Genomic DNA, 14,567 nt, shown 5'->3' with positions numbered 1-14,567 from the left:
TTTTTCCTAATACTGTGGTGTGACAATTTTTTATTTTCAGTTTTATGGATGGTTTATAACTTTTATCTAATGCTTTAGTAATTTCCTAACTGTTTAGTACAATAAATTGGTGTATGTACTGCTATTCGAACCTGTTTTGGAGTTTTTCTATTTTTCCTTTCAGGTTTTTCAGAAAAAGGATGAAAGGTGTCCAAGTTGCAGCAAAGATGTTAGGGTTTAGGGTTTTAGAAGGCAAACAGGATGGAAATACTTTGGTAAGCAATTTAGAGTTTGAAGTTGTGTGTTTTCATATGTTCCTATTGCCAACTCTAAGACTTTATATCTAAATATGTTGTGCCTGTTTTGCAGCAAACATGCTAGGTGGCCAAGTTTTTAGAAGGCAAACAGGATTGAAATAGTTTGGCAAGCAAAGTCGGTTTTAGGGGTCCACAGGATGTAAATAGTTTGCCAAGCAATTTAGACTTTGAAGTTGTGTTCTTTGTATGTTCCTATTCCCAATTCTAAGACTTTATATCTAAAATATAAAGTGCGTATAAAATAGATTTGTTTCAATTACCTATTTGCACAATCAGCTTGACTGTGTATGCAATTCTAAAACTTTACATGTAAATGTACTGTTCTTAAAAAAGGGTGTTAGTTGCAATTACCTATTTGCACAATCTTCCTTTACTCCGTTTGCAGCTATCCAACAAACTGCTCTTCAAGCTGGAATCCATCAATGTGTTCTAGCACATTTAAATAGATATCAGATAAAAGCAACTAAAAGAAGAATTTTGTCAAGTCATTTAGGTCATGTAAAAAAGGGTGTTAGTTCCAATTACCTATTTGCACAATCTTCCTTTACTCTGTTTGCATCTATCCAAACAACTGATGTTCAAGCTGGAATCCATCAATGTTTTCTACCACATTTAGAAAGAAATCAGATAAAAGCAACTAAAAGAAGAATTTTGTAAGTCATTTACATTACTGTTTTATGTAGATAAAACAAACATTCTACTTTAAACGGAAAAATGTTTTTATCCTACACAAATCTGACTTTTATAGTAATATAAAATCCAATAATTTAAAAAAGCCAGATGTCAAAATACAATAGAAATACAAATTGATTAACACTGTCAATACTTGAGGACCATTTGTGACACAAAGACATTTTTCAACGTGTCTATTATTAATAAAATAAATTTGTTTCTGCCAATAAAAAACAATTAAATAATCTCCTTATACATAGAAGAACATTATACCAGTTTTAAGCAAATAGTAAAAAAAAAAAAAAAAGGAATTTATATTACTGTTTTGACAAAAAAAAATGAGAATCTGCTTTTAAAAAAGAGTTTATCATGCAAAAAAAAAATCACTTATAGATGAACCAAGTCTAAAATACTGCATCAAAAACAAGATGTCAAAGACAATACAATTATTAATAAAATAAAGGAATTTGGTCGATAGTCGAGCACCATTTCCCGAACAAGGACATTTTACTGAATGTGTCTAATATTTACAAAATAAAGTTAGTGCTTGCAATATAACACAGTGAAAGAATATTATGATATATACAGAATAGTTATACCAGTTTGACCAAAGAGAAAAAAAAAAAAAAGCTATTACCATTACTTTGCTAACATTACTCAATTCTATACTTATATAGAACCAAACAATGCACCCAAATTAAAGGCCAGTGATGGAACAATATTGCCTTACAAATTAAAGTGAACAAACTTACAAACTATGCAAGTATATCCATACAAACTAATCTAACTACAGCCAAGTAGAGAGGAAGTCTTAACCTATTTCGTTGTATGACCCTATTGCTTTTAGTGGTCTTTGATTGATTGTTTTTTTTATGACAGCTGCTCTTCAATTTCTTCAAAGCTTGATGATTTCATTCTAATAAGAATAACAACAAAAAATATTGTTAGAATTTGTGTTCAGGATATTTAATAAGAGGAAAAGCATACACTCGCATAAAGTGAACAAAGTTACAAACTATGCAAGTATATGCATACAAACTAATCTAAAGACAGCCAAATAAAGATAAAGTGTTAACCTATTTGCTTATATGACCATAATGCTTTTAGTGGTCTTTGATTGCTTTTTTCTTTTCTGGGACCCATTCTTCAATGTCTCCATAGCTTGGATTATTCCATTCTTAAAAAAATACCCAAAAAAATTAAAATGGTTAGAATGTGTTCATAATAATCATTAAGTACAATCAAATAATCCATGTATGTGTTCAATGTTCTTAGAACAGTCTTACAAACTGTGCAACTATAACAGTGCAAAGTCATCTAATGTAACACCAATCAAGATATAGTCTTAAACTTATTTTATGATGTGGCCGTGGTGATTATTTTCTGCTTGCTGCTCTTCAATTGCTCTAAAAAGAATGAAAAAAAAGTTAGACTTTCTGTCAAGAATAAATAATACCAACACATACATTGAATAAATTGTCCGGCACATTTAGAAAGAAATTACATAACAGCATTACAATTCAAGATTGGTAAATTAAATAACATTAGTGTGTTAACTAAAAAAAAAGAAAATATACTTTATTTGAAGAATAATGTCAGCCACTGCCATAAGAGAAAAATGAATAGTTCTAGAACCAGTGAGTAATTGGTGTGTGTTCCATGTTCTTACAAATCAGCTAAAGAAATTGGATCAGTGGGAAATATTGGCCTGTTAAGTATTACTTAATCATTCTTAGGAAAAGAAACACATTTCCTAAACATTAAATACAATTGATGGGCTGCTATCATTACTATTAAGAGAAAACTCTTCAGTTCCAATCCTATTTCAAAATCCAGGCAAAAGTAAAATAAAGTACAATGAAGCCATATGATCAGCTTTGCCCCATCTAACTACCAACACAGTTCTCCAGTTTCAGACCAAAGGTAAAGACACAAATCACATCTACATTTTCAAGTAAACACAATAGACAGAGCAATGAGGAAAATCACTAAATCAACAATTTTAGGCATCAAAAGGAAACCAAGTGATGAAAATAAAGGTAAGTTCGAAACTTATCTTTTTCAGACTTCGAATTAAGCTTCATTGTAGCATCCTCTTCATCTGCGGTTCTGTTTATGCTCTCTATCTCCTCAAAAAATTCCAGTATGTTCATAAAAAACAACATGATAAAGTCGAAAACAGGTTAGGGTTTGTTGAATAATAATATAGCTATACCATTTGAAAATAACTGTTAAACAGTTAAGAGTACTTTCTCTTTGGTGTTTTTAGAGCAACATTACAAAAAATACGATTTAGAACCCTAATGGCTATGAAGAGGACAAATCTGAAATCAAAAAAATTCAGCTATGATTGTTGATATGCATGCATAGATCAAGAAACGTAGATCAAATTTAGAACAAACAACAACGAAAAGTAGGAAACCTAAACAAATTTAGTGTAGATTGACAAATTAATAATCTTAGAATTGGAGAATTACCTTCACTGAAACGCGATTGCCACGATTTACCGTTGTTGAACACTAAGATCTTTCACAGAAAGGAAAGATCGGGATTGTGTACTGCTAATCGGATCGATGCTAAGCGAGACCCGACTCCAATTTCGCCGGGAAAAATGTTCAATAAGAACAGTTGAATCGGAGATTAGGACTTAGGACTGATCTAGATTTAGGCTTGACAGAGAAAGATAGTAAGATCGTAGGGATAGGTGAAGAACAGATCTCCGATTCAGACATGAAAGCAAGGAGAGCTCAAGAAAAGGAAAAGGGTAGACCCTTCTTCCTCTTCTCTCGAAATTCCGACAGAATAAACAATAATATTGGATATATTATTGTATATATATATATATATATATATATATATATATATATATATATATATTATATGCGGAAAATTATATATATACCGAAAATAATATATTTAAAGAGTTTAAAGATATAAAATAATAAATAAATATATAGATATGTATATAGTTGTTTATTTATTTATTTAATTTTAATTGTTATGTGTAATTAATTAGATATATAATCTTAACAATTGTAATGGTATTTATTGTGGACAATGTTATACTTAAGATTTTGTCAAATAAAATTAGTGTTACTATATAGCCATTACCATTTCAGGTTATATATATTTCACAATTAGATTATCCGTAAGGTGTGTTTAGTGGCACACCACTAATTTGTAAATAATTGTGCGGTAAATTTTTAACAATTTGAAATTAAGTATGTACTGTTAGTTGTATTATGTGTAATTCATTTTTATGATTTTTAGTTATTTGGATTATTATTAAATTTAATGTTGTATTTTAATTCGCAGAAAATGAATTGGGCAACTCATTATCAAGGAATAATTCTGATCAAGGAAAACAACAGTCTCCGACAAGAAATCCTGCCCGCATTCCTCTTGGAGGGGGTTTGTCTCAAAACATCACACCCTTGAGTAACGTGACTAACGGTAAATCCACTAAGTTCAATTGATATAGCATCGTTGTGAATTTATAAAACCTTTTTATAAGTCTACTTATTATGTAAGTCTTATTTAAAACAATTACAATTTACAATCATAAGCTAGCGTAATGAATAGCATTGTGTGATTAATTTAAAAAATGTTAACTGTTCTACTTACTGTTGTTTTTATCCTCTTTTAATTTTTTTTTTTCATACAGCAAATAGTTTTTTCAAATCATCATTAATGAATAATGCTGGTCAAGGTAAGGAGCAACATACGCCAAATCATCCTGCCAAAAATCCTTTGGGATGTTGTTTCTCTCCAGATATCACACCATTCAGTACCATCAGTAATGGTAAATCCCAATATATGAATTGATATACATTCATTGTTAATTTAAATATCCTTATATTATTAATTGTTCGAAGCTGTTTGTAAAATTAAATAGTATAATTATAATGTAATTCATGTTTAATATCAATTTGTAATTAATTGATTAGGTGTAATTAATTGATTACATTTTACTTAATCATATATAGTTTTACATTGCTATTGTATTTAAGTTAGAATGTGGATCATTGTGTACATAATTCTATTCGTTTACGTATTAAAGTTGTGCAATTGAATTTTTTTTTTTTTTTTTTGTGATGTGTATTGAATTGTTTCGAGTTATAATTATTGGAATTAATTCTTAAGTTAATGGTATATTTTAAATCACATCAAATCATTTCGGTTACTCATCTTTTATGAATAATGCTGCTCAAGATCAAGACCAACGTACGACAGCTAATCCTTACACAATTCCCCACCGAGGATGTTTCTCTGAATATATCACACCATCGAGTAACATCACTACCGGTAAATGGCCGGTGTTGAATTGCTATACAATCATTGTGAATTTAATTATAATGTAACTCATGGTACATATAAGTATGTGTGGAATTGTAATCTCACTATTTTTTGCCTTATATATGATTTATTTTTTAAAAATAAATTTTTAATTTTTTGTTGAAATAGTTAAATTTGTTTTGATATGTGTAATTAATTAAATAGATTTTAGTTAGTGAGTTACACTCTTTTCTCTTTTATTTCTATTTATTTATAGTGCACATATTATTGTGGACCATGGTCTACCATGTGATTTTTCCACTAAAATATAATAATGTTTTTACAGTTACATTACTATTTCATATTCTAGGTTAGCATAAACTATAATGTTACGTGTATTTAAATTTTTTTTTTTGAATGCTACTAGCTCTATTACATTATAGTATCTGTTCATATACTTTCTCAACCTACTGAAACACAAAGAGCTAATAACGCCTCCACTGAGACTCGAACTCACAATCTTCCAAATGAAAGTCCAATCCAGATACCATTGGACCACATAGTCCTGGTACGTGTATTTAATTTATAATAGTAAGAATTCTATCCTTTTTATATATTCATTGTTAATTTAAATATCGTTATACTGTTATTTGTTCGAAGCTTTTTGTAAAATTAAATGGTATAATTATAATGTAATTCATGTTTAATATCAATTTGTAATTAATTGATTAGATGTAATTAATTGATTACATTGTACTTAGTCATATATAGTTTTTGTCGTGCTTGAATTGTATTTAAGTTAGAATGTGGACCATCGTCTACATAATTATATTCAATTACGTATTAAAGTTGTGCAAGTGATTTTTTATTTGGTTATGTGTACTGAATTGTTTCGAGTTATAATTATTGGAATTAGTTCTTAATTTGATGGTATATTTTAAATCACAGCAAATCATTTCGGTGGCTCATCTTGTACGAATAATACTGCTCAAGATCAAGACCAACGTACGACAGCTAATCCTTACACAAATCCCCAGCGAGGATGTTTCTCTGAATATATCACACCATTGAGTAACATCACTACCGGTAAATGCACTAATCTGAATTGCTATAGACTCATTGTGAATTTAATTATAATGTAACTCATGATACATATAAGTATGTGTGGATTTTTGGGTGATATATGATTTATTTTGGAATCTCAATTTCTAATTTTTTGTTAAAATAGTTTCATTTGTTTTGATATGTGTAATTAATTCCATAGATTCTACTTAGTGAAATACACTTTTTTCTCTTTTATTTCTATTAATGTTGAACATATTATTGTGGACCGTGGTCTACCATGTGATTTTTCCACTAAAATATAATAATACTTATACAGTTAAATTACTATTTCATATTCTAGGTTACCATAAGTTATAATGTTAGGTGTATTTAATTTATATTATTAAGAATTCTTTCCTTTTTATGTTACTACGTGCTACAAAATTATTTTTTTTACAGTACCATAAAATGTAGTGGTTTCAATTTTTGGTCACTTTAAATATTGTTATTCTTTAAATTGGGCTAATATTATGTATGTGTACAGTACGGCAATCCAATACACAAATAGGAGATGAATTTGCAATTCGTAAACCATTAGATAAATATGCAATTGTCGAAGACCAGGTAACAACCAGAGACTTGCTACCTGCCTTTGAAGATGAAAGTAACAATGCGGTGAGCGATGTCTCAAATCAGAACATAGCTGGTACTAAAATACTACCCTCTGGTGTTTCAAACAAATATAAGTAAAGTACATATGGTCAGTCTTTCAATATTAAAAATAATTTTTAAATGTTTTTTAATTTCAGATGCAAATTTATCGGGTGACGCTGTACGGCAGACCTCGGGAATTGGGACATCCTCTGGTCCACAAAATGGTGTGTATGTTTGTTTGTTTTATATATACAGCAAATATAAATTAGTAGTTAAATTTGTATATATTTGGTTTCAGGTCAATACTGCGATTTTGGCGATGCAACAAATTAGTGCGTACATTGTGGGGCTATGTTTTGGTTTGAAGAAAGGAAGAAGAATTTGTCAACAAAAGCATCGCCACTGTTTATGTTGTGTTGCAACAATGGGAAGATCAAATTGCCGGATAATAAGTTGCCACCAAAAGGTATATTTGATCTCTTTTTCGGCAATGACGAATTATCAAAAGAATTTTTACACAACATTAGGACCTACAACAACATGTTCTGTTTCACATCCATGGGTGGAAAAATTGACAAGAACGTGAACAAGGGTGGAGCACCTCCAATTTTTCGATTAAGTGGTCAAAACTACCACCTAATGGGCACTTTACTTCCAGAACAAGGCAAAGAACCTCATTTTGCCCAGTTATACATATACGACACGGCAAATGAAAGGAACAACCGTATAAATGCTGTGAGGTAAAGAAGTTTCCGTAATTACACATTTGAATACTATTTTTTATCTAAATAAATATCAATTCCAAGTATATGTTGTTGTAGGGGTATTGGTGACCAAGATGACATTCATGTAGAAATAGTGAATGTCATCCAGAAAGACCTGGATGAAAATAATGTCTTGGTTAAGTCTTTTCGCATGGCTATGTCTGAGTTGGATATTAATCCATGCGCCGAAGTAAAAATAAAGTTGTTGGGAAAACGAACTAGAGATGCTAGGACATATAATGTGCCTCAAGTGTCTGAAGTAGCAGCTTTAATCGTTGGCGATCTGGATACCAGTATTGAAGAGCGTGATATTATTGTTCAATCGAAGGGTGGCCAACTACAGAGGATTACTGAATTAAATCCTTCATACTTACCACTGCAATACCCTATTCTGTTTCCATATGGCGAAGATGGTTATCGGGAGGACATTGCATTCGCCGACGTAGTCGGCAGGCGCTCTTCTGGTGGTAGACAAAGGATTAGCCCCAGGGAGTTTTTTTGCTACCGCATACAATCTAGACAGTCAGCTCCAAGTACCATATTATTTGCAAAGCGGTTGTTCCAACAATTCGTTGTAGATGGCTACACAATGGTTGAGTCTGGAAGGCTAATTTATATAAGGACACACCAAAAAAGCCTAAGGTGTGAGAGTTACAGTGGATTAACTGATGCTTTGACGAGGGGTGATTTAAGCCCTGCAGCCCAAGGTCGTAGAATAATACTACCTTCGAGTTTTACTGGTGGTGCTAGATATATGATACAAAACTACCAAGATGCAATGGCAATATGTAGATGGATTGGATACCCAGATTTATTTATAACCTTTACATGCAATCCGAAGTGGCCTGAGGTGCAACGCTTTTTAAAAGATCAAAGGTTGAAGCCAGAAGACCGGCCGGACATAATTTGCCGCTTATTTAAGATTAAGTTGGATGCTTTGATAGCTGATTGTCGAAAGAATCAACTATTTGGCCCTGTTGCCGGAGGTAATATTTTGTTATTTTATTTTAAATCAATTAATCTAAATAAATTTTATGTAATTGCTTAACCTTATTATGTTTATTTGTATGTTGTTACAGTCATATATACAATTGAGTTTCAAAAGCGAGGTCTTCCGCATGCTCATATATTGCTTTTTCTGGAGAAAAGTAAAGAAGTTAGGCAAGTTCTCACTCTAGACAACATAATTTCAGCAGAGATTCCCGATGAAAAGAAAGAGGCTGAGTATTACCAGACGGTAGAGGAATTTATGATGCATGGTCCATGTGGAAAAGCCAGGACAAATTCTCCTTGCATGGTAAATGCACGATGCTCTAAACATTTTCCTAAGAGATTTGTTGATAGTTCTACGTTTGATGACGATGGTTACCCGGTATATAGAAGGAGAGACAATGGCAGTGTAGTTACAAAGAACGGGATCGCCTTGGACAACAGGTATGTGGTACCGCACAATAGATATTTATTGCTCAAGTACAAGGCTCATATAAATGTCTAGTGGTGCAACCAATCAAGGTCAATAAAGTACCTGTTCAAGTATGTTAACAAGGGTCATGATCGAGTAACAGCCGAATTTTACAAAACAGGCAATGATGACGAGAATGGCAAAGCAGTAGATGAGATAAATATGTACTATGACTGTAGGTACATATCCCCGTGTGAAGCTGTCTGGCGTCTATTTGGTTTTGATATACAACTTCGTGCGCCTTCGGTAGAGAGGTTAAGCTTTCACCTTCCTAATCAACAGAGTGTGATATTTGCAGATGATGATGCAGTTGAGAACATTGTGAATAGACCTACGATAGCACAGAGCATGTTCTTAGAATGGTTCGAAGCTAATAAAACATACCCCAATGCCAGAGAGCTTACTTATGTTGAGATGCCAACAAGATTCGTTTGGAAGAAAAACCTTAGAAAATGGCAGCCACGAAAGAAAGGGTTCTCCATAGGATGTATATTCTATGTCCCTCCAGCTACTGGTGAAATCTTCTATTTGAGGTGTTTGTTGAACAAAGTACGCGGCCCTAAAAGTTACGAAGATATTAGGACTGTAAATGGAGTCCAATATGACTCATTTCGAGATGCGTGTTATGCAAGGGGTTTAGTTGATGATGACAACGAATATGTTGATGCAATAGATGAAGCCAGTAGTTGGGCGTCAGCTGATCAATTGAGGAGATTGTTCGTGACATTACTAATGAGCAGTTGCATGGGGAAACCGGAAATAGTTTGGCATGCCGTTTGGCAACATCTATCAGACGATGCCCAATACAAAATCCGTTCACAACTGCAGAACAGAGGTAATCGTACATTTTTTTTAAGAGTATTAAGTCAAGTTTAAAGTATTTTGGTTATAACAACAAATTTTTATATATTTTTATGCAGATTTTGTGTTGACCGATTCCCACAAAATGAACTTTGCTTTAGTTCAGATTGAGAACCTATTATCTAATCATGGTAAGAGTTTGAAGGACTATCCTGAGATGCCAACGGCCAATTTTGGTGCGTTCCATATTATTGCAAATAGGTTGATTCAAGAAGAATTAGCATACGATCGTGGGGAACAGGAGAAAGAGAACCAAGAATTGGTAAGGCAGTTAACAGACGAACAAAAGGCAATATACAATGAAGTTTTAACTGACGTGGATCGCCAGGAAGGTGGGTTATTCTTCGTTTCGGGTTATGGAGGGACAGGTAAGACTTTCTTGTGGCGAGCACTTTCTTCCGCATTAAGGTCTAAGAGTCAAATAGTTTTAAATGTTGCTTCTAGCGGCATAGCTTCGCTGTTATTACCTGGTGGCCGTACGGCACATTCCCGGTTTGCTATACCGATATCTGTTAATGAAGATTCCACATGCAACATACGGAACGGCAGTGAACTGGCGGAACTTCTTGTGCAAACAAAGATGATAATATGGGACGAAGCCCCAATGATGCATAAATTCTGCTTTGAAGCATTGGATCGAACTTTGCGGGATTTGATGCGGTTAGTAAATCCAAGGAGTTCTGATATGACATTCGGTGGTAAAACAGTTGTTCTGGGTGGCGATTTCAGGCAAATTCTACCAGTCATTCCAAAGGGTACTAGACCGGATATAGTTCGAGCGAGCATTAGCTCATCCTATCTATGGCAATCCTGTAAAGTCCTGAGGCTAACTAAGAATCTACGCTTGAAAACTGTTGAATCTATATCCGAGTGCAAGGAGATCGAGGAATTTGCAAAATGGATAGCTAATATAGGTGACGAAATTATTGGGTGTCAACTTGAGGGGGAATCAGAGATTACTATTCCAGAAGATTTGTTGTTAAAGTGTGAAGATGACCCTATTGCTACAATCGTTGATAGCACTTTCCCCAATTTCCGAATGGGAATTGCCGATTTGTCATATCTTAATCATAGTGCAATTTTAGCTCCAACATTGGATGTGGTAGATGCCGTTAACCAATACATGAATGACCATAATCCTTCTGAGGGTAAAACATACCTGAGTTGTGATTCTGTGTGTAAGTCAGATGCCAATGTGGACATGTTAGCGGATTTGCACACTCCGGAATTCCTGAATGCCTTGAGATGTTCTGGAGTACCAAATCATGCTTTGACATTGAAAGTTGGATCACCTGTTATGCTGTTGAGAAATATTGATCACACATTAGGATTATGCAACGGTACAAGGTTGATTGTTACAAGGTTGGGTGACCATGTGTTGGAAGGCCAAATCATGTGCGGTACAAATGCAGGAACTAGAGTATTGATTCCTAGAATGTCTCTTACACCGTCAGATACCAAATTGCCTTTCAAATTTCAACGAAAGCAATTTCCCTTGATGCTATCCTATGCTATGACAATCAACAAAAGTCAAGGACAAACGCTTGCTAAAGTTGGGTTGTTGTTGAAAAAACCGGTCTTTAACCATGGACAACTATACGTAGCTGTTTCAAGAGTTAGTAACCCCAGGGGTTTGAAAATTTTGATTTGCGGTGAAAGTGTACCATATCTTAGTAAGACTAAAAATGTTGTGTACAAAGAAGTTTTCAATAATGTATAATAACAATTAACAATTTCTTTCAATAATACGTTTCTTATTATGTTTCTTATTCTTATTATATTATACCTCATACTGTTATGTACTATATAGGTAGAGTCCCTTAATGTATAATAAAATTACTATTTTCATCAATGTCTAATAAAATCACAACTTTTCATTTCACACTGTATTCAGATAATAACTATATTCTATACTGTATATATATCATACTATTAGGCATTCAAACTATATATTGGTTTCATCTAATTATATTATACTGTATATATATCATAATATATATATAGCCGCGCATCGCGCGGGTGCACCTACTAGTATATAGTTATAGTTATAGTACATATACTCTTAAATCTTACTTCCTAAATTTTATTCTCTGTAACTGATATAATAAATTACTTTTTTTTTTGTGTCCCAATACAAATATTTATATCAAAATTTTATGTATAAAAATAAAAATTACGAGTAAAAAATGAGAATACACATAGTATTTTTCATATATATATATATATATGCACGTTTGACTTTTATTTATTTTAATTTGTAAAAACCACTGCTCCACGTCACTGCAAACTGATTTTCATGCACAGATGAACACAGTTATTACGTTCACACCTACGTACGTACTATTCATCAAATTATTATAAATATTTGAAGTACTTCAATTTGCATGGTTCTGATTCATAGAAAGTCGCCTCACAATTTTATTTTCCCATTTTCTTCTTATATTCAAAACAATTTGGTGCAACGTAACCAATCTCCCTAAATCCGTGGCATGAATCCAGTCTATGCTTAGCTTCCTAGATATAATAATAATTAAGAATATAATGTTTGGTAAAAACTTGTGTGAGACGGTTTCATGGATTATTGTCGTGAGACAGGTCAGGATGAAAATGTAATAATACTTTTACATTTTGATTTAGAAGTATTATATATTTTTCTTAAAAAATAACTAACATTTTATTCCTGATTAGTATTATATTTTTTTAGTATAAGTATTACATTTTTATATTGACCCAACCCGTCTGACGGATAAGGATCCATGAGATTGTCTCACAAGAAAGTCACTCATAATGTTTTTTTTTGTTTTGTTTTTTTTTTTTTTTGTTTTGTTTTGTTTTTTTTTTTTGTTTTTTTTTTGTTTTTTTTTTGTTTTTTTTTTTTTTTGTTTTTTGTTTTTCCCACAAAAGCTAGTGGTAGTCAAGTGAGTATAGCATGATTTATATTCTTGTATCTAAAAATTACAAGTTTAATTATAGTCTTGACAGTACTCTTTTAGTCAAAGCATGTCGCGTGGACCTTTCCCATATGATTTGCTGACAATTACATGAAAGCATGGTTTCCAGCATAATAATGTTTTTCAAGACGATGATGAAGAATATAACTAGCTTATACAAACATACAATTGATGATGAATATAGTGCAAATATAAGTATAAATGCTTGGATTACAATTTAAATAGCTACTTAGAAATTAGAATAGTCCCAAATATTTTTTACGCCGATGGAAAATGATACCTCAATCAAAATTACTTTGCAAGTGGTGATGATTGACTCCTTCCCAATCAAGTTAGGAGACCTCTAATATGATCAAGACAAAAGAAAAGTGAAATTATAATATATCTTATTTGATTAATTTTCTAGAATATAATGATCAATATTTAGTAGTATTGGGAATTTAATTTGAAAGCACAAATGATCAGCTCAATTGGTTCTTAGATAAAAGATTATGGACAATAACATATGATTGATTCATGGCAACAGCAATATGGAAATTATATCCAATGTAGTAGTGAGTTCTTTGTAGGCATCAAGCATTCGTCCTTCACCTAATGGGCTTAGCTTGTTGAGTCATCGTGATTTGTCATTCCACTATTTGGTTGGGCTGTGGTGTGAAACTCTGGGGATCATGTTGGATCTTGGTCCAAAACGATACAGTTAATGACATCGACTAATGAAATACGTTTAATAACATTTATTATATATTATGTAATTTATAAACCTAAAGTGTAACACATGCATCTACACCCTATATCTTGATATATGGCGGTGTATTAACTTCAAACATACCAAATTAGCTGAAAGCACTGATTATAAACTACCATATATAATTAAGATTGGACAGAAATCAAAATATTTCTTAAATAAGATGTATGTTGGGTACAAGTTTTTAGACCACATAGTTATTTCTTAGTTTATGCAAGACATTTCCCTAGCTTGGGCTATTGGTGTAGTTGCTACCAAGGTCTAAAGATGAAGACGAATTGAATTGAATTGAATTGAAGTTAGATTTTGACAGCTAAGAATCTTTGTACATGGACCATGATTCAACTTGTGGTGACCAACAACCTTGTTCCTTATAAGCTTCATCCGGCAACCTTAATAACCCTCTATTAACCCCACCCAAACAAAGATTAGATACAGATCTGATGTGTCTGGTCTATCGTTTAAACATTACTTTTTTCATTTTTTTTTCCAATGTAACGAGACATTCAAATTAAAAGTCATCCACGTTAAAGGCTCTTAAAATTATCACTTTCTGATGTGTCATTTTTTTTACTGAATACGTAAATTCTTTATTAATTCAAATTACGCTAAAAATTATATATAGCTAGTAGCGAAAACGCCCGTAATTTTATTTCCTTATACTTGCGTAGTAGTCAACACCATGTTTCGATAGTAAAATGTTAGACTCGGCTCTCCAAGAGTCCAAGTCTCCGCTTAATAATTATAAACATAGTTACTAACGAAGTTTATGTGTGTAACATACGTGAGAGATATTTAAAAAATAGAGACCAAACTTGATCAATAGTAGTAATGGAAAAC

General features: G+C 32.4%; 1 protein-coding gene and 1 long non-coding RNA gene across 2 annotated transcripts; one reads left to right on the top strand and one right to left on the bottom strand.

The window, feature by feature from the left end:
* Positions 1 to 825: 825 nt before the first annotated feature.
* Positions 826 to 2,229, bottom strand: LOC109150319. Its single transcript, XR_002049123.1, has 3 exons — positions 2,045 to 2,229; positions 1,785 to 1,884; positions 826 to 899 (listed from the first exon to the last, which is right to left on the bottom strand). It is a non-coding gene; the product is annotated as an uncharacterized LOC109150319 (long non-coding RNA).
* A 714-nt stretch (positions 2,230 to 2,943) lies between these two features.
* LOC109150318 lies at positions 2,944 to 13,683 on the top strand. The gene is made up of 11 exons (XM_019298214.1): positions 2,944 to 3,007; positions 4,284 to 4,421; positions 6,192 to 6,329; positions 6,832 to 6,993; positions 7,097 to 7,165; positions 7,309 to 7,681; positions 7,763 to 8,691; positions 8,785 to 9,139; positions 9,218 to 10,002; positions 10,088 to 11,643; positions 13,549 to 13,683. The coding sequence occupies exons 1-11, from the start codon at positions 2,944 to 2,946 to the stop codon at positions 13,681 to 13,683; spliced, it is 4,704 nt and encodes a 1,567-aa protein (XP_019153759.1).
* Positions 13,684 to 14,567: the final 884 nt, after the last annotated feature.

This window comes from Ipomoea nil, unplaced genomic scaffold (assembly GCF_001879475.1).
Source record: "Ipomoea nil cultivar Tokyo-kokei standard unplaced genomic scaffold, Asagao_1.1 scaffold2274, whole genome shotgun sequence".
Taxonomy (NCBI): Eukaryota; Viridiplantae; Streptophyta; class Magnoliopsida; order Solanales; family Convolvulaceae; genus Ipomoea; species Ipomoea nil.
The sequence above is the reverse complement of the archived record's forward strand: the minus strand, read 5'-3'. Positions and strand labels throughout refer to the sequence as shown.

Coding starts and splice junctions, on each gene's coding strand:
- LOC109150318 (XM_019298214.1), top strand. CDS start 2,944: ATGAGGAAAATCACTAAATCAACAATTTTAGGCATCAAAAGGAAACCA. Junction 3,008..4,283: donor ACCAAGTGATGAAAATAAAG/GTAAGTTCGAAA, acceptor TTTAATTCGCAG/AAAATGAATTGGGCAACTCA. Junction 8,692..8,784: donor ATTTGGCCCTGTTGCCGGAG/GTAATATTTTGT, acceptor ATGTTGTTACAG/TCATATATACAATTGAGTTT.